Source organism: Convolutriloba macropyga, chromosome 1, assembly GCF_964194025.1.
Source record: "Convolutriloba macropyga chromosome 1, txConMacr16.3, whole genome shotgun sequence".
In the NCBI taxonomy this organism is placed as follows: Eukaryota; Metazoa; Xenacoelomorpha; order Acoela; family Convolutidae; genus Convolutriloba; species Convolutriloba macropyga.
The window spans coordinates 41,735,445-41,756,999 of NC_134468.1; the positions used below are offsets into that span (position 1 = coordinate 41,735,445).

At 34.4% G+C, this 21,555-nt stretch overlaps 1 protein-coding gene across 1 annotated transcript in view; it reads left to right on the forward strand.

Moving 5' to 3' along the window:
* The first annotated feature begins 10,514 nt into the window (after positions 1-10,514).
* LOC142341091 (uncharacterized) overlaps positions 10,515-21,555 on the forward strand; it is a 33,303-nt gene continuing 22,262 nt past the window's right edge. Inside the window, exons 1-2 of the mRNA XM_075391998.1 lie at positions 10,515-10,544; positions 11,949-12,022. Of these exons, the coding sequence (XP_075248113.1) occupies positions 10,515-10,544; positions 11,949-12,022 (104 nt within the window). The remainder of the gene's footprint in view (positions 10,545-11,948; positions 12,023-21,555) is intronic.

Below are 21,555 nucleotides of genomic sequence, written 5' to 3' on the forward strand. Positions count from 1 at the left end.
CGACGATCAAGCTCGAATTGAAGGCCATGCCCCTTTTTGAACCTTTTTGTTTTCGTGATTACATCTGTGAATACATTGTAGCTTATTTTCACATAAAAATAAGCTTAGCAAGAGATAATTGTTAGCCATTATAAAAAGTACTTTTTAGTAGAACTTGTGAATTCGTAACGAAGATTATTCTCACTGAAACAACCCGATTAAGCAAAATGCGTGGTCTCAAGTCAAGCAGAATTAAAATTTTTTCTAGAGTGGTTGATTTTATGGTTTTAGAGCGTTATCTAGGAGACCTAAAATTCCAGTAAAATTATGAAATTAGAATGAAGGCATATTAGTGAAGTTATAATGAAATTGACACTTTTTTGTTTTTAATCACGCTTGTTTTTTAATGAGGAAAAGTAGTAAACAATTTATGATTAATAGCCGAGTCAGCAATTCCAGGCGGCTATTATTGCGCTTCCAGGCGGTTTGATGATAGATTACTGCATAGTATCTGGCGGTAATGGAATGGTTTTAAACTTTTTGCCATCATGAATTTTACCATTTTTTGACAAAGCTTGCAATTTTTTCAAATTTGTTTGACATTTATTATCATTATTAATAGCCGCCCTCATCTTCTCAGCCGGCTATTATTGCGCTCGTATTTTTTTTTGTTTTTACTGCGTCAAACTTTTTTCCGCTTTACCATTTTGCCGCTTTTTCGACATTTTGTTTGACATTTATTATCATTATTAATAGCCGCCCTCATCTTCTCAGCCGGCTATTATTGCGCTCGTATTTTTTTTTGTTTTTACTGCGTCAAACTTTTTTCCGCTTTACCATTTTGCCGCTTTTTCGACATTTTGCGTGAAATCTTTTTGACTTCTCTAGGCTAGTTTCTCTCTTCTCTCATTCTGCTAAAAGTGAATTTGAACATCAGTTGCTAAGCAAAGCAATTCAAAATGAACAGAGTCGGTATAAAAAATTGAAGTCAGAAATAGAAACGGGATAAACCCATAAAGCCCAATTTTAGATGCCCGCTATTTGAACGTCGTTCCTATAAGTCTTAGTTACCATCTCTAATGCTTATTGCTTTTGATAGTAGCCCCTCTAGCCTCTCTCTTAGAAACAGAAGTACGTTATGTTCAACTACGAAATGCCATCAAAATAAATCGGACTTAAAAAATGTTTTTGTACAAAAATCTTTTGTTTTCAATATCTTCTATTCCTTCAATCCCAATCATGCTTATTGGAATCAACGGCGGCTATTTTCCGGCAATCTGCCGGGTATGTTTCAAGTTGTTTGAGTCCCAGGGGCCAGAAAACTTCATAAGCGGTTGGATAATAAGTTACTGAAAGTTTTTTAGTTGCCATGGAATAGGTTTCAACCTTTGAATATCACAAATTTTATCAATTTTTTTGACAAAATTCGCATTTTTTTCAGGCTTTTGAAAATTTTCGTCATTTTTTCAGTTTTTCCAGCTTCAAGGACCAGGCAATCTCCTTTGAGGTTTGTTAATAGGGTACTTCATAGTTTCTAGTAACAATGGAATAGTTTTTAACATTTTAATGTCTCGAATTTTTTTTTTGATAAAATCTGCAATTTTTTTAAGGTTTCCTAAAATTTTTGTCAGTTTTTGATATTCGTCCATTCTCAAGTGCAAAAAACCTATTCCACGTTCTGATAAAAAGTTACTGCATGGTTTTTAGTTTCAATGGATTTGTTTTCAACAATTTAACCTTTCGACTGTTGGAAGTTTTTGATAAAATTTGCAATTTTTTTCAAGTTTTTTCAAAACACTTGTATTTTATTTACTTTGTCTTGTCTCAGTAGACAGGTAACTTCATCCAGTGTTTGATAGTATGTTATTAAAAAATTGTTAAATGCTAGGGGGCAATTGAATGGCTTTCAACATTTTGATGGCACGAATTTCTATTTTTTGAAGTTTGAAATTTTTTCTAAAAATTATTGCCTATCGATCTATGAGCCAATGAGTATTTTAAAGCTTGGAATTGGTTAACTGGATAGCCTCTAGAGACATAGAAATGATTCTCAAGATATTTATATCACGATTTTCAGCCACATTTACTAATAATTTGCAATTGATTTCTTTTTTTTTCTTAAATTTTTTGGTCATTTTCGAGTTTATAATCGATCTTCAAGGGCCAATGAATATTTTTCAGGTATTGCAGATATAATACTGGACCGATTTCGGAAACAAAAATTGATTTTGAAGATATTTCTGAAATAGGTATTTTTAAAGGGAAAAAAATTCTGCAATAGGTTTGTTTTTGCTCTGGCTGGAATTGTTCAGTTGATCTGCAGGTCAGGTAGAGTACGTCTGAGTTTTTCATTCAATTCTTTGAATTGTGTTTCAGGACTTGTCCTGCTATGTTTTTTACTTCGTCTAAGATTTTTGTTTCGTCTTAACACCTGACTTCTTGAAATTGACTTTTTCATTGAATTCAGTGACTTCTACTACTTTGCAATTAAAATTTGTATGCGTGACGTCATTTCTGCTTTTAGGTCAATTGCGTGGCTTACCTCACTAAAAAAAAGACTTCTGAACTCACTTATGGAACTTTAAATTCTGAACATTTACTATTTAAAGATCAATAGTGTGCATCTAAGTAGTGCCAAACTTATACGCCATAATTCTTGAGTATTAGTCTTGAGTATAGATCTTTTCTGTAATAAAAATGACAGTCCGAATCTCACCCAAAAAATCTAGTGGTCTATTAAAGGACTGGTGGTTGATCTGTCTATCTTATTTCATTAGTTTTTTCAATTCATGGAAGGCCAAAAGCGTCTATCGCGGCTATTTTCCGGCAATCTGCCGGCTATGTTCTTAAATAGTCGTACTGTTTAACGCAATGTTATTTTTTCCCTGCAACTAGGTATGAGTTTATTAGTTTAACGATAAATTTAATTACATCTTTTTTAAAATAATTTTTATCATCTGTGGAATAATACTGATTTTCTGTACATTAGTATACGGTTACGTGTCCGTAGAACGTTTCGAATTTTGATCCAATGGAAAATATTTGTCTATTAAAGGTTTCTTTCATTAGATTAAAAAGATAATATTTTGTCTAGCAATCAATAAACTCGACTTGAGACAGCTTGTATCAAAAACGGATTGATTACTAATCATCCTTGGTTATTGTTTTTTGGGGAGATAATGGCCGTAAATTTTGATTATTTTGTCAAAAATTATTGTTGGCGTTTATGCGATTGTCGAGGCGTCTTTTGGTAATCAACTAATTGTTCAAATTTTTTCAACAATGTATTTCAACAGTATTAAGAATGTATATTCACTATGTATATACCGAGTGTTGTTCTGTCAAATTTTAACTTTTTGTTTTGAAACATTCAGGAGAAAGAAAATTTTGCAGCTGCTAGGATTTGGTTTTGATTTCAAATGATTGCAAATATAATTTTAAGAATTTCAGTAAACGGGAAAAAACTTAGAAATAAAATCGTGGTTTGAAACTTGGAGAATAATAGCAGTAGAAAAAAGTGGCATTCATGAACTGATATTCTGAAGTTTAGGTAGCCTCAACTTCTGTTGCAAAATAAATGTGCGCTAATTTCAAAAAGGGCCACAAAATAGTATGGGTACGTTGAAGAAAATACTAAAAACAATCTGATATCTATGAGAACTGTTGAAATTATACTAGTTCATTAATTGAATCTCCGTAGTTTGTAATTCGGAGAAAGTTTTAAAAGAATGCAATAATGTATGTGTGCTTAGTTTCAACTCTAAGTTTGTATGTTCGTCTGCAAATAACTGTAAAGAAGTCTGTCCTCAATATTTTTAAAGTCTGACTTAATTCAACTGAAACTTGTCCTATGGCGTTGACTTCAGTTTTCAGCTTATAGTTTGTTTATCAAACCAAAACTGAACCAAAATTTAGTTTTGAATAGTGACAAAAAAGTAGCACACGACTCTTCATCAAGCAAAAACGAGAAAAGTTGCCCACTCTAACTTCAATTAATAAATGTTCTCTGTTCAACCGAATTTTAGGATTGTGTTGTCTTGTTTATTTACAGTTTTTGCCACTCACATTGTCCACTCTCATCCAACAGTCGATTTGAACCCCCCTCTCATCTAGCCTTCGCAACCCTAACCACCACCATAATGGCCGTAAATTTTGATTATTTTGTCAAAAATTATTGTTGGCGTTTCATGCGATTGTCGAGGCGTCTTTTGGTAATCAACTAATTGTTCAAATTTTTTCAACAATGTATTTCAACAGTATTAAGAATGTATATTCACTATGTATATACCGAGTGTTGTTCTGTCAAATTTTAACTTTTTGTTTTGAAACATTCAGGAGAAAGAAAATTTTGCAGCTGCTAGGATTTGGTTTTGATTTCAAATGATTGCAAATATAATTTTAAGAATTTCAGTAAACGGGAAAAAACTTAGAAATAAAATCGTGGTTGAAACTTGGAGAATAATAGCAGTAGAAAAAAGTGGCATTCGTGAACTGATATTCTGAAGTTTAGGTAGCCTCAACTTCTGTTGCAAAATAAATGTGCGCTAATTTCAAAAAGGGCCACAAAATAGTATGGGTACGTTGAAGAAAATACTAAAAACAATCTGATATCTATGAGAACTGTTGAAATTATACTAGTTCATTAATTGAATCTCCGTAGTTTGTAATTCGGAGAAAGTTTTAAAAGAATGCAATAATGTATGTGTGCTTAGTTTCAACTCTAAGTTTGTATGTTCGTCTGCAAATAACTGTAAAGAAGTCTGTCCTCAATATTTTTAAAGTCTGACTTAATTCAACTGAAACTTGTCCTATGGCGTTGACTTCAGTTTTCAGCTTATAGTTTGTTTATCAAACCAAAACTGAACCAAAATTTAGTTTTGAATAGTGACAAAAAAGTAGCACACGACTCTTCATCAAGCAAAAACGAGAAAAGTTGCCCACTCTAACTTCAATTAATAAATGTTCTCTGTTCAACCGAATTTTAGGATTGTGTTGTCTTGTTTATTTACAGTTTTTGCCACTCACATTGTCCACTCTCATCCAACAGTCGATTTGAACCCCCCTCTCATCTAGCCTTCGCAACCCTAACCACCACCATAATGGCCGTAAATTTTGATTATTTTGTCAAAAATTATTGTTGGCGTTTCATGCGATTGTCGAGGCGTCTTTTGGTAATCAACTAATTGTTCAAATTTTTTCAACAATGTATTTCAACAGTATTAAGAATGTATATTCACTATGTATATACCGAGTGTTGTTCTGTCAAATTTTAACTTTTTGTTTTGAAACATTCAGGAGAAAGAAAATTTTGCAGCTGCTAGGATTTGGTTTTGATTTCAAATGATTGCAAATATAATTTTAAGAATTTCAGTAAACGGGAAAAAACTTAGAAATAAAATCGTGGTTGAAACTTGGAGAATAATAGCAGTAGAAAAAAGTGGCATTCGTGAACTGATATTCTGAAGTTTAGGTAGCCTCAACTTCTGTTGCAAAATAAATGTGCGCTAATTTCAAAAAGGGCCACAAAATAGTATGGGTACGTTGAAGAAAATACTAAAAACAATCTGATATCTATGAGAACTGTTGAAATTATACTAGTTCATTAATTGAATCTCCGTAGTTTGTAATTCGGAGAAAGTTTTAAAAGAATGCAATAATGTATGTGTGCTTAGTTTCAACTCTAAGTTTGTATGTTCGTCTGCAAATAACTGTAAAGAAGTCTGTCCTCAATATTTTTAAAGTCTGACTTAATTCAACTGAAACTTGTCCTATGGCGTTGATTTCAGTTTTCAGCTTATAGTTTGTTTATCAAACCAAAACTGAACCAAAATTTAGTTTTGAATAGTGACAAAAAAGTAACACACGACTCTTCATCAAGCAAAAACGAGAAAAGTTGCCCACTCTAACTTCAATTAATAAATGTTCTCTGTTCAACCGAATTTTAGGATTGTGTTGTCTTGTTTATTTACAGTTTTTGCCACTCACATTGTCCACTCTCATCCAACAGTCGATTTGAACCCCCCTCTCATCTAGCCTTCGCAACCCTAACCACCATCGCTTGAACCCCACCCCCTCCCCCATAAAAAGGTTTATAGATTTTTACGCTGCTGAGCTCTAAATTTCACTGAAAAATCTGTTTCTGTTTTACAACTGTAAATTAAATATGTAATAATGTTTTTAGTGTAATTTAGATTGAAAAACAGCTACTAGTTGTGGCAACCATTCAACTGAATTTTCGGTTGTATAATTTATTCACATCAATAAAATTTTTAGGAACTGCAGAGCAAAATGTTTGGGATAATCGACAGAGACCTACCTATTTTGAATCTTCCTAAATTTTTGTAAACCAAATCAGCTCAACCAAACTTGATCGGAAATCGAGTTAAAATGACAGACAGAGGAATTGAGAGTCCATAAGCTCGTTTTTTCGCGAAAATTTTTACTTTTGACTGGGTAATAATTACGCTATGTCTCAAAGTTGATTGCACTGTTTTGTTTTTGGACACTTTGTCACTTTAAAATGGACCCTCAATTGTAGTCGGGCTACAATGTAATTGTTAGTACAAAACCATTTCATTATTTTGTGGACTGATATCAGCCAGACTCAAAATTTTCATGACACTTCCTCTACAAAGTGCTTAATTGACCGACATTCCGGCACGTATCTTAACAAATTAAAAGTATTACAATGTGTTCTCTTTTTTTCAAATTCAATAAACTAAACCGAATTCTCTCACATGTTATTAATTGGGAAAAATCGAGAACTTGCCTAAGCGTATACTTTCACGTAAACCTATTTTCATAAACTTACATATCCCGAAAAATTCTCCACTTATGTTTCCCGGTGGGAAACGTTTAAGAAAACGCGAAAAGAATGGGAACCTGACAATTTTTCTGGACCGGGTTTTTTAGAGGCGTGCCGAGTTGTTCATCATACTGCACCCTTGGTAGTTGGGTGAGGAGCTACACGATATCTTCATTGTCTCCTGGTACAGACTACACTATCAAGTTGGCCGCATTTGTGGAGTACGATGGTGTGACAAAAGTGGGCAATGAGTTGTCAGAGTACTACTCGACCTATCCCGATGCCCCGTCGAGTATGTTGCTCTTGGTGTTTTTTACGTCTTTTGAATGTCATGCTTGAGTCTTCCCGAGTTGAGAGTGAGACTCGTGAAAACACCGTACGCTCCTCATGTCCCCAGCAAAAAGTTTTTTTTACTACGCCATGGTTAAACCTCAAAAGACAAAGGTTTGACAAGCGTCTCGACCATTACATGTAGTTTTGGTTAGGTAAGACTTAAGCCTTACTATACTCTAAGAAAAAATTCTCTAAAACTGTCTTGAGGAGACAAATTCATTCTGTAAAGGGCTATTCTTAATCTCAAATTGATCCCCCTAAGTCACCCCCCCCCCCCTCCCACCACCATCAGCCCCCCATTACCCCCCCCCGCCCTCAACACTTCCATTCTCATCCACTTGTCGATTTGAAACCCCCCCCCCCCCCATAAATGAGATGCATAAATGAAAACAATTTTGCATGTAGATTGGTAACATCTTAAACGACATTTTTTTGCTGAGACATTTTATGAGTACCTACCCGGTCAGAATTAAGATCAACGTGTCAGCTAATATACCACAAATCAAATAAAGGATGTGTTCTGATATATATTTCAGTTCGGCGAGAGTTTCACAGATGCTAACTTTTAGTTCTCCTTATAAACAGTGCTAAGCATTTCAGATTTTGATTCCTCTAATATCTACGATGGATGCAATCCAAACACGATAGTCAAGCTTTATTTTTATTTACCCACGGCCAAATTTTGTAGAATTTATTTGTCTTGAAATAGATCCCGTTCATTTTGAGTCTGTAGAAGTTTGAAATAATTAAAAACTTATTTTTCTTTTTATTTCGTGGTTGGATCTAAACCCCCATTTTATAAAATTTCTACTCTCTGCGCTGAAAATGTGGCAGTGGCAAATTAAAGCCGGAAAACCAGTTGGATTTCATCTCTTTCTCGGATTTGTTACGAGAGCACATTTTTCTATTTTATAGCTGCGAAAGTGTACGCTGATTGTAGCTATTTTGCAGTGCTCATGATTTTTCTTTTTGTTTTGATCTCTAACGTTTATTTGTTTTATTTTGTTTTCACGCCTCAAAAATGGGGGGAGCGTTCTTGATCAAGCGTTCGTGCCTCCCTTTAGCATTTTGAAGTGCCTGACTTGATCATGTGATTACATTTGATCATAAATTACTTAGCTCATTCTCTAAATGTATTTTACGGTAACTTCAAGTTTTTCCAAATCTTTTCAAAGGTCTTTAAGGAACAATTGCTCAATGAAGGCTGAAAAAATTAAGGTTTTCAGAGTGGAATGAAGTAAGTAATTTAAATTACTAGCAAAGCTGTTAGAAATTAAAATATATTTTTTTCCTTAATTCTTATCAATCGGATTGACAAACATCAATGTAGTGCAATACTTTTCACTATCTATATGGTTTTCTATTGACTCTATATCGCATCTATTCCGGCCATCCGCCGGCTATGTTTTCAAACTTTAGGTTTGAAGGACTAATTAGTTGAGTCCGAAATCATTGAACTAATTTGTTAAGGCCAAAAATTGGTGATCAGTCGTTAGTTTAGTTATTCAAAATTTGCATGGCCACCTCAATTCCGGAATCATGGGGGTTGAGAATTTGAGCAAATACGCTACAAATTAAACAGAAAACATACTTTATATTTAATTACACCTATAGTTGTCAATTAATTGACGCCGCCATATAATTACGATAGGATTTTTTATTGCTCTCAACTAAAGTTTTCAGCAATTATTTGAGTACTGCTGTTGTTTTTTGAAAAAGAAAAAAGTGTGTTTGATTGCTCTCGAACGAAGATTGAAGAAATTATTGTAAACGTTTCGGTCTTTTTTAAGCAAAATTTTTGCTTGACCGATTTGATTTTCGAGTGACTTTGCGCCCTTGAGTTTTTCGTTTTTTCGTGAATTAAAATATTCTCTCGTTCTCAATTTTAAAAAGTTGAATTCAAGTGGAGGCAGTTAACTACTAAAGTGCGCTAAAATTGGTGTAAATATTTTCGCTTCATTTTTTTTTACTATAGTGGTATTTTATAACCTCTATTGACGTCATTTGAAGCCTCTAAAGTGAGTTTAGTTACCCTACCCCCGCTCCCCTCCTTCCTCCCACCCCCTACTGAAGCAAGCTACATTAGGTTCGAGCTCCCAAGAGTCGTGCGAGAGCAGTTTTTTCGACCACAGTCGTTTATGTTTTATTCTCATTGTTTTTAAGCTGAACCACAATGGTTCAGGAGTTCAATTTCGACTGTTAACTTAAAGCATAAAGCAGTAGTGCATTTGTGTTTTAGAGATTTAATAGTTTTTATAAGAATCAATTTACAAAAAAGATGAGGCGAAGAATATTGATTCTGTAATGGACAGTTTTGGTAGCTTTAATCCTTTTTTGGCCGGGCGTTAATGGTCAGTCAGACTTTAACTCGTTTAAGATAACATTTTATCCTGACAGAAATCAGCCATGATCAGCTTTTAGGGCGTTAATGGCCAGACTTTGATTCAAAAAAGACTATGGGGGCAGACTCTATGAGGCTGCTCGGCCATTTATTAAAAACGCACTTGACCCCTGCATCTGTGCGTTCTTATTTTTCTGATCATCAACGCATACCTCAACCTTGGTTCTTACCCAGAGAGGCTAGTCTCCCTAAGGTAAAGCTGGCTAGAAGCTATATGCAAAGTCAGTTCCATTAGAGAGAGCGATTAGTCCGATGTTGGTCGATTATTTTTAATTGCTCTCAAACGAAGTTTGTAGCAATTATATTAATCCTTTGGTCTCTTTTATGCGAATTCACGTTTGATCGATTTTTCGTCTGATCTGTTTGACTTTTCGTCCTCAAACTGGATAACAGATAGCGCTCGAATTTCTTTTAGAGCCCTAAAGTCTAACTATACTCTAAGACTGTTATTCACCAAAACTGTTTTGAGGAGAAAATTTCACGGTATGAAGGGCTGTTCTTAATCTTAAAATTTTGACCCCCTGAGTCACCACCCTACGTTAGTCGGTTATGTTTCAATTTTGGATAACCGAGATAACCGACAAAAGAATTTAAGCTAACAGCGATCTATTGGTTTAAAATTTGTTTACTCTTTAAATTTCAGTCAGCGTAAACACGGGCTGCTCGACTACTACTTTGACAATAACTAGCAGTAGCGGAACGTATCTTCACTACTACAGAAGTGGATCCAGCTCATACTTCACGTGGACAACCAGATACAACACTGTCAAATATCGATTCTACAGTCTAGGATGGCACAGCTCATATGCCTTATATGCAAGTATCCTGTCTTGATTAAAAATAGCCAAAAATTGCTCGTTGAAAACTGGAATCCGAACGATTTCTGGCCTAAATAAATTGCAAATATGTTTTTCTTCTAATTATTCAGTCCAAGTGGAGGTCACAGACCAAACCGACCTGATCGGGCACACATGCGCAAAGTACGCTCGAATTAGAATGTCTGATGAAAAGCTCGAGCGCACGAAGGTCTGCACAGTCATCTGGTTAAAGATCATTTTGTGCTGAGACGCTCTGATCAGTTGCACTTGAAGCGCTTAACTATTTCTAAGCGTATAATTTAAAACCATAATATGTAATTTATGCGGGACATTGCTCCGTTTGGTACAATTCTATGTCAGTTAAATTGGTTATACCCAGCTAGTTGAATTGAGTAGCTGCAAAAATTCAGCAGAATTTACAACCTTTTGCAAAATGAGTAGGCTTCCCAGAATGGTGTGCTACCCAAGCCGGCTCTGATCAGACTGAATTGCAATGCGCGCAGGGGGTTCCAGACCGAAATCGGCCTTGATCAGACCAACTTGAGCTGCGCACGGGGTATCAGACCCAAATGGGTCGCGAAGTGTGTTGGCAGACCTTGGGTTGCGCACTTGAGATGCCAGTCTAAATTTGGTCACACACTGGTGGGGACTTCCTACTTGGATTGCTTGCGCACGGGGGATTCCCGACTGACAGTTTTAACTCTCTAAGTAGCAGTAATTATTGGTATAATGAATGTTTACAGAAAATTTAACGTCATTTTATCTAGATGTTTTTTTTTAATTCTGCAGAAAAAAGTATTAGTTTTAAGCAAAGAAAAATTTTCAGTTCAACAGCAATTACCAAAATTTAGTCTTTATTTTAACGTGATCTTCGGTATTCATCAAGTAAAATTGTGAAGTACGCTTGAAAAAACAATTGTTCCCCTAGCTAATTATCTCTTTTTTTTCGGGGGACTGGTCGTTTTTCGGTTTAAAAAGCTTTGATCACACCGTTCAGATTTTTAAAAGGGCTCTGTCGAGGCTATCCAGAATCTGTACGGTCTGGTCACAAACCCTTCCAGAGTCTAGAATATCTGTTCAGAGTCAAGAGGTCCAACCGAGAAAACGACCAGTCCCCCGAATAAAAGAAAAGATAATTAATCCCTGAGGGTAAAATTTTTGCAAGAGCACTTCCCAGTTTACTTGATGAATAATACTGATCACTTTGAAATAAGTTCTAAGTTTTGGTAATTGCTGTAATCAGACTATCCAGACTCTGGTTGGGGCCTTGAGCAGACTTTCCAGACCGTATGTAGTTCTGCCAGCGGTTGACCCCCGTGTGCAACCTTATTCTGTCTGAAATCAGAGCTGGTTTGGGCCGCGCACCTCAACCTGGGTTTATTTGCACAACTTCAATTATCGATACAGTTTTACCTTTTTCATAAAGCTGAGATCAAAGTTTAATTTAAGTACGCTTTTATGCAGTTGATGAGTGTTCTCGGAAAATAAACTACGGTAAACGCGGTTTGGATTAAACGATAATTCGCTTACTATCTCTTAAAATTTTATGTTGTAGAAGAACTTACCATTTATGTTGCTTGTGTTTAATTAAAAATCTTTCATTTTTTTTCAGATAGCGACAGCTACGAGAGCAGGACTGGAGGCGAGTTCATACGTCAGCTTTTCAACTTATAGTCCATCAATCACGTGAGAATTCGATAGCCCTTTTCCTCTCTATTGATTTTGATTGAATGCAAATTTTTAAATCTTAAATATTTCGAAGCAATGTGAGTGCTTGACATTGTCAGACACTTAGTCTGGGCTCGACTTAAGAAATGAACGGTCTCAACCATTATTTGGTATTAAGAGACCGTGCTGGACAGATATTTAGAATGAAAAGTATTTGTTTGGATTTCATGCGTTGTCTTCGACTGTGGTTGGAACTAAAATGACCTTACTTTACTTTTCTCGGCAATATATGATAACTTTAGCTCGATAATAAAAAACTATGTCGCCGTTTTTAGCGATGTCCTCAATTTTGGTTTTTTAATAACAACTCTTTGTTTTAGTCATTCATTATTTGCAATTCCTTAAGTCATTCATTGTTTTTTAGAGCACCTTTACGCTAAGAGCATAGGTACTTTAACATAACAGTACATAGCCCTAATGGTACCCTGGTGACTTTTGCCGACCTCCTATAGGATTACTCTAGTAAGAGTAAGAAACAGATTCACATCGAAGCTTGGTTATTGCAATCAACTGAAATTTTTGACAATTTCATGAACTTCGACATTTTGTGCGAAATTGTTAACGTGCAATTTTAGTTTAGCTTTTAACAGCGTTTGGGCTTCAAAATTTTACATGCCCAAGAAATCCTGTACTGTATCCATATCGATGGACGTATGTTCAATTAGTTTCCATTAGTTTCCTCTAAATTTTTCGGTAGAATTAAAAGAAACTTCTTATTTGAAATTCAAAAGTTTTCGTACTTAATGGGTGTACCCCAATCGACAAGAAGTAATTTTTTATATCAGTTTTTTGAGCAATTTAAGTGTTTTATAACAAACCAATGATAATTTCAAAACTTAATCGGCAATAAGTACAGCAGTGTGGAGTCGTTTTCATTATAGCCGTACAGCTTGGTGGTCCGATAACTTACATACTGCTCCCCAATTACCGTAAGTATACCATAATTGGTTCTGTAATTTAGTAGTGGGCTATAATGGGCAAGACGTCTAGTATGGATCTAATTTGTTTTTAAACAAAGACTAATCTAAATTTTTCTTCGAAAATTATAAAGACCTTCGCCTCAATAACAAAAGGTTTCTTTGATTTTGCAATTAAGCAGACTTTGAAAAACTTTACACTTATTTTAAAGTTTAGGTCTTTTGACTATCATTTGTTGATTGTACGCTGCTCGCTCTCTGTTTCTTCTAGTACTGGTTTTGTAATCGAGTCTGTGTTTAATTGCTCTCAAACAAAGTTTGTAGCAATTATATTAGTCCTATGGTCTTTTTATGCGATTTTTCGATCGACCAATTCTTCGTTTGACTCTTTTGTTTTTATGTCCTAAAAACGTAAAAACGGGATAAACCCAACCCCCATCGCTTAGCCCCGTCCACCACACATGACTTGCCTCCCGAGAGACACCCACTCCGCTGCCCTCTCCTCTAATGCCTGCTCTGATGTTGGCATCACTAAGCCAAAACTGGCTTCTACCAAAGCCAATCGCTCACCGATCGTTTGATAGCCCTTTGTTGGACGTTAATCGTTTTTTTATTACTTTGGTCAACTTGTTAAGCAATGAAATATTCTCGGTTTGGCTAAGCAGATTTGATTCGAAGCTACCAAAAAAAACTTGGGGTATCAGTAGTCATTTGAATTGGTGGCCTGAAACAATTACTTTTATTGATTCGTTGATTTGTGTCGGGCTTCTGTTCAACTCGTTTCCGCTTCGTCTCAACTCTATAAAGTGCACTAACTAATACGTACGTACAAAAATAGTTCGCGAAAGTTTTCCATTTTTTTGCATTAAGATGTGGCCCAAAGACAAAAGGTGAGATCCCATACTAAAATGCAGGTACCAAGAGTTGGCCAAAGCCAGCCAAAACTCGGCAATAAAAATCCATATGTCATTGACAGAAATGTATATTACAGCAGATAGGTTATGCACAATTGCGTCATTTCGAAATCAGCACAAAAGTCTTTGCAGAAAGTTCTCGAAAATAAAAATTCAACGAGCTATCTATAAAACGGGTCATTAGCAACATAAATTTTAAAACGTATTTACTAAGAATTAACATCATCATTGAACCTAAATATGAGTTGATGGGAATGGTTTAATTCGGCAATCTCTGTATAATTCGGCGATCTTTGGCAAGTGCTCAGGTATTCATGTGTTTAACAGATGACGCTCTTTATGTTTCATTATCACAACGAAAATAAATAAAACTATAAACAATGCTCAAGTATTGAGTCAAAACTCGTTTAAAAACGGACTCAAGACTTCTTTTCAAATCTGGCCCAAGGGGCTGATTTAAAGACTTGATTCAAAAATTGCCAAGTATATAAATGGTTTGATCAGAGTTCGGATACATTACTGATCTGAAACTTGCAATTTTCGCTGAATAAGCGCTGATTGAGATTTGATATGCAGTCCGTGCTGTATGAAGGACAAATCTAAAAGTTTTCAGCCAGTTTTTCGCTAAAAGTTATTTTGCTTTTTTTTCAGTATCCGCACAGTCTAGATCTAGACTGAGCGTATACTGGAATAAAAAGCAAAATAACTTTTCGCGAAAAACTGGCTGAAAACTTTTAGATTTGTCCTTAAAACACTCACGTTCACATTTTAATATGCCTAATGTGTACAGTGCCAGAAGTCAAAATGCCAGAAGTTGCGTTTTCAAAATGCCAGAAGTCGCGTTTCGTGTTTTAAGCTTGATTAAGTGACTCTGCAGAAGTCACTTCGAAATTCTGACTCAATATTTTGAACCGCTTCGCGGTTCTCGATAAACGCCAAAAGTTATCAATGACTTCAAGCAGAGTCACTTAACCATTACTTCAAGCTGCACGGACTAAAATTCAAATCTCAATCAGTGCTGATTCAGTGCTGAAAGTTATAATTGATATGCTTTACAAAAGCAAAGCAGTTTTCTCAAAATGTCGAAAAAAATTAAGCTCTTAAACTACAAACGAATATGAATCAATTCATATCCGTTTGTAGCTTAAAAGCTTAATTTTTCCCGACATTTTGAGAAAACTGCTTTGCTTTTGTAAAGCATAACAATTATTACTTTTCAATTATGGCTTTTCATTTTTTCACTTTTGTATTCTATCAAGGCATTGGTGATCTGATAGAGTGAACATGTTATGCTCTCTCAAAAATCTCAGCTTGAATCTCTATCTTAGTTTTACTGAACAGTTAGTTTTCTTTAGTATTTGTTTTTTTTCTAATAAGGGTTTCAGATTTCGTTCTGATTTGAGCAAGCAACTTTTTCTATCATCCTGTTGATGTTAATGTTAAATTTGTTGAAAAGTGCCAAAACGAGAAAAACGACAGCATTAATAATATATTACGCGATGTCCTTTCCAGCTATGATTAATTGATTTTAAATTTTTCTAAGGACTGGTTTTTTTTTCGTTTCTACAGATGACCCAATCTTTTTACCATCAGTTTGTCAAGTAGGTTTAAAACGTGGCACAATTATAAAAATCAACGAGCTGAATAAAGAAGACACTTTTGCCTTTCCGCGTTTGGTTGTTCAAATCTGTTGTTGAGAAAAAACCTGCTATGTAACGGTGCAATTGTTTCTTCTATGCCTATGCTGGATACTTTATTACAATGCACCCAATCGTACTAGATTTCCTGTTTCTTTTATTTCAGACAAACCAAACCTTAATTTTAGTCAAGAGTCAGAATTCCCATCGATATGGGTTGAAACAGAATGTTGAATAAGTGTCAAGAAGCATGCTAAAAGTTGTAAAGTTTGCAATGAAGCTACCGAAAGTGTTCATTAGAATGTAACAAATGCTATCAAGAACCGCCCTCATTTTATTTTTTCAGCAAACTATTTTTTATTGTATTTTGATCCACAATATGTTCTAAAACAACAAGCTCAACAGTTAGTTCTTTGTAAATACCGTCCTACGACAATCATGGGTTACTTCATCAAAAATATGTTTTGCTAAGGTAAATTGAAATTCTTTCAGTGATCAAACTGATTTCCATGCAAAAAGTATATTTGAACTTCGATCCATGCAAGGATCAAATATGATAAAAGGATCACGCTAGAATTTTTATCTATGAAAAATCGACACCAGAATATTTATCGCGGAAAATTGATTGCTTTCAAACTACAATAAAGTTTAATAAGGAGAATTGTTAATGTGCGGTCGCACATACTGTTCCAACCTTTCAAATGTTAATCTATATAACTTAGTAAATTAAAACTTATACTCACCCGTGACGTTATTCTCAGTAAAATGCAACCCGTGTAGTTTAATTAGTATAAGCTTATCTGTCGACTTGTTTCCAGAATGATTGCTGTGGCCTGTTTTCTAATGAGCTGTTTTTTTTGGAATAAGCTGCTAATAAACTTCTGCAACTGAATTTTAATCTGTCTTCAACGGTTCTTCGCTGCCAATTATATCAGATCGCCATTCTTCTATTAATTAGGAAAATAGAATAAAGATAGAGGATAAATAAAAACTATAAATTCAATAAGCATAAATTAAACAAAGGAGACGTCTAAAAAGAACGAGGAAACCAAGTTTTGTGCAGACCAAATAAATCTAAAATTAATTTATTCAGCCTTTTACTTAGAATTTCCCAATTTCCTCAATTTCATCGGTACAATCAGACAGGACCATTTTAGGAGCTGTTTTCATCAAATATAGTTTTAGCGTCAACCTTTTGAAAAATTTGAAATCTCTGGGGCAATGGAATTTAATTGTTGTAGTTGTCAAGAAATCTTTTCTTCAATTGCCGATTTTAGTTAATAAAAACTCCTGGAGTTTTATGATTTCCTGGGAAAAGGAAAAGTTAGTGTTATGGGTATTTTTTGTACTTATGGGGACTTATTCGAGAATATTTCAGCTTTTTTAACGTGTTCTTATTTTCACATTTGCCTACAGTAAAAGATAAATTTACACTGGAACATGAAATTTACACTGGAAAACTGACAAATGTTTGTCTGCTCTACAAAATTTTTTGCACTTTCTTCTACCTAAATATCGTTTTTGGGGGGGGGGGGGAGAGTTGCCTCCTCATTTCCATTGTACTGACGTCAATTTTATTTTTAAAAAACGCAACCGGCAGAGTGAGATTATAAACAGTATCGTTCATTAGAAAGTGGTCTCAGAATGAATAGCTAGGAAGTAAAACTACGCAAAAGCGTCAACTGCGCCTAACTATAAAAAAACATGGCACCTAATGTCAACAAAATTGATTCTTGTGACAAAAACAACCACAGACACAAAATGAACAAAATTGAGAGCAAATAGTTACAAAGATGTTAAAGATGTTCAATTTCAAGGAAAATGTTACAAAATCACCTTTTATGCATCATCATAGATACAACATGACGCGTAACTAAATTAGACGAAGAGATAGGACAAAAAAGAAAAGAAGTTTTTTTTAACACTCCAACAAATTAATTCGAAATCAGCATATCGAATTTGTTTGAAACATATGATACAAGTTAGTCATGAGTTTGCGTCGGTTATAATTCATGAGAGAGCCATAGAAGCTATTCAATAAAAAAACCTAAGCTTTTGTGAAACAAAAAAAAACAATAGTCAATCAATAATAACTTCCGCAAAATGGCGTGAAAATCGTTTAATTAATTAGTTATCAGTTCAAACACTGAAACTGATTCGCTGACCTCTCATCAGCAAATGAGATCTCTCATTAAAGTGTTCAAATGATGGGACATCTAGAACACTCATGAAACGGGCAAAATTAAACAAGAATAACAAAAATTTTCTGATAGCGAGTGGTACCCATGAGCAAAATGTGCGAATTTCGAAAACAAGTTTCTATTTTTGAAAACAATTAATTTTAAAGTGATTATTATCGTTATTTGATAACTGAAATCAATAAATTATATTATTTCGTTTTTTGTCTATAGGGAGCAATTCAGACCGGTCATTGTCCAGTGTACGTCATACGACTACAAAAAGAAGGACAAATACCGGCAAAATTAAAAGGTACAATTCAACTGCGCTCGAAAATGGATATGAACCCGTGAACACAATAAACTTGTAACTCAGAGCAATTAAAATGTTGAATTGAGCAACTTTTCAAAGCCAATGAGATCTGCCATTAATGTTGTAATTAAAAAAGAAAACAAAACTCCTTTAAAATGTACAAATATATAACAATCTCAAACGTTTTTTTTTTGAAATTTCGCAGTATCAGTAACAAAGCCGAGAGAAAGAAATGGTTGAAATCAAAAACCTTACAAGGAATAAAAAAAATCACCTGAAACGGGATTTGAACTTTCTTTACTGAGAATCAGCTACAAATCGACCGAAAGAGAAAAATTAAAAAGGGCGAAGCTCAAAAACCGAAAAACTTTTTTCAATACTAATCTATTCAAAACTCATAAAAGACATAAATATTAGACTAAAGGAGATGAAATAACTTGCAGCACCTCAGAAAGCCAATCTGGCCGGTTAAAAATGATTCACGAGATTACAAAATAACAACAAATACAGGCAGAAGCCAAAACTTCTTAAACAATTTTACGACACCAGAGAGTTGAAGGACTATATTTTTGAGATGCTATCTACAAGAACTGTAAATCATCACCTGATTCTCATCTGTACACCAACGGGTCTTCTTCTTGAAAAACTACGGAGAAATGACAACAAAAAGGAAACCAAAAGTTGAAAAGTATAGAAATCTCGAAAAAGTTTTATGAAATTAAATGGTCGAAGCTATCAGTCAAAACATATAACTAAATGAGAAACAAAATTCCTGAATCAAAAAAATTATTTGAGATCTCTTATGATTGAGATTGAGTTAGATGGTGAAGAAAATGAGAGCAAACTAGATAGTTGAAAAAATCTTTTTTTTTAAAGTTCATTTGGAAGTAATTAAAACATTTAGCTGTAAACGGAAATCGTTAAATAGTTTCATTTATACGTCATGGGGATGCAATTGAGACTAATTTTTGTCAGATACATCTTCTTTTTGAAAGACAACAAACATAAGATCTTTAAAAAAGTCCACTAAAACATTCAAGGGATCTGTGTCTCAAGCCATAAAAGCATAAACTATATAACATATTCAGTTTTGCCTCTCTTCAACGCTTTGCATTCTACCAGGACTGCATTCCTTCATTTAGATCTGTCAATAATCTGATAATTTGCAAATGAAACAAAATGAGATTACAAAATATGCAATTATAATCAAAACTATATTTTACAGAAAACCCGTACTCAAAAACAAGAAACCATTACTTATAGATAAAACCGTCAAAAACTTTAATTTTAACTCATAAAAATGAGTTGTGGCCTGTCTTTACTGAGACCACGACAGAAGTTTAAAAAAATAACAATGTAGTGACAAAATCAGCGAAATTTTCTGAAAACAATTATAATCAAAGTCATAAGTGTTATTATATAACAGCTGAAATCTTTTTCTAGGTTCACTTATAACTCTTAGGGAAGCCAATTGGATCTTTGATTGGGGAAACTTTGTCATTGGACTACAAAAACTATAACAAATGGAAGAAAAACATAAGAAGTCCATAAAACTCTCGAAAATAATTGCTCAGATCCATTAAAATCCTGAGCTTAGCTCTGAAACCATAATATAAGTTTGTTGGGCCCCGTTTTTATTAACAATAATAGTTGTCTGTCAATAATTGAGCCCTGATTTGAAATTCTTGTCTATCTTTGAAATATCTTTAAATGCGGAAATATCTTGAAATTAAGGCATTAATGCCGCGCCCCATTAAAATCCAAAACTTTTTTTTGTTTGTTTTTACTGTGAGTATCCATGGTGAGATCAAGACCAGCCCTGATATTGCTGCACGTCTAATGAATCACAAAAGTGTTCAGATCTTAAGTTAAGAACTGCAAAAATTATATTTGCAGAAGGCTATTAAAGCCAGTGGGAGTGAAACTAACTCTCTTTTTGAAGGTACGAATATAATGATTGCAATTTTAAATTGTCTACTTCCGGCCAAATTAAAGAAAGTGGGCTAAAAACACAAAGTTAGCAAAAACTCGAACCAAAAAACTCAGATGGAACAATTTAGCAGCCCTCCTTTATCTTTAAAGACGAAATCAATTCATTTATCTCTAACAATTTTAACATAATTTAGCAAAATTGACAAAACTCTGTCAAAATCACGGAAAGTGCGCATAAAAAAGGAATCTCGTCTCTAGGAATCTCTACAAAACATCAAACCTCGATAACTCTTTGTGAAAGGCAAAAATAAAAAAAACTTTTTGATTTCATTTTCTACGCTGGACGGGCTTTCTAATGATACGACTCACAACTCTCTACGATGATCATATCGATTGCCCAAAATTGACTGAACAAAGAAACCCATTTGAGTATATAGTTCCTACCCCTCCCCCCCAATAAAGTGGGTCTGAACAATAAAAAAAACCGCAAAATTGTATACTACTTACTACATCAAAGACAATTTTATCGCAGCAAAACGGTATCGAAGTCATATAAATCATTAGCTGAGCATTGGTTGTATTGCTTTATAAATTGATTTGTAAACAAATTAAGATGAGAGAGAGAGAAAAAAAACTTTATTCTCGGTCAGTAGGTCAAAAAATAAGGTGTACTTCTACTAAATCTACATTTAGAACAACAACAACATATATAAAAAGGACATATTTTATTAAGATCAAAAGATTTCTGGAATGTGTTTTTTTGGCTCATTTCTCCGCCCAAAACCAGATATTAACTTTTTCGATATAAAAAGTTGGACATTTCCGCGGATCGTATATTAAAGGAGTTCTCATTACTCCTTTATAATCCTGTGCACGCGAGGATATTGTCACTTGTTCTTTTGTTTGTGTGAAACTTCAAATAGGTCGAGTAGTCATAGAGATACCGACCGGACAAAATCTGGGTTAAAAGCGTGAAAATATTTAGCTCAATTTCATTCCACAGAAGAAGAATGTGATGTTTTTTTAAAAGCTTGCCATAGCACATTTTTGCTCCAAAGATCCATGTAAAGCTATTTCTTTGAAATTTTTCAAGTTGTCGAGGTTGTCTGATATCAGGCGTAAACCATTAATTAAGACAGGCATAAAAGTTGAATTTTAAAAGTTCAGTTTCACAGTGGAAGGAGTGCTACAAGGAAAAAAGTTCTTCAGGCTATGAAAGCATCTACATGCTTTCTTCAAACTTTCTTCGACATTCATCCTCGAAAATTCAAGCAAACGGTTCGGTTTTTACTACAGTTTGCAATTATCCCATTTACTATGTTCCAATTGTACAACCGCGTCAAATCGTCACGAAAGTTGAGAGAACTAAACAGTAGTTTTAGGTCATCGGCAAACATCCAGGGTATAGAGTCAAGAAGAACGCTTGGCAGTTAAAATTGTGAATAGAAATTGTTTTGAATTGTGAATAGAAATTGTGTAAAAGTGTGAATGGAAATGAAAACTGACATTAGATTGCCGCAAGTGACAACAGTCTCTTCCAAATCGGAATTTTGTCTAAACATCTTCTTTTCACTCCACTCAAAATTGGTTTGATAAAAGAC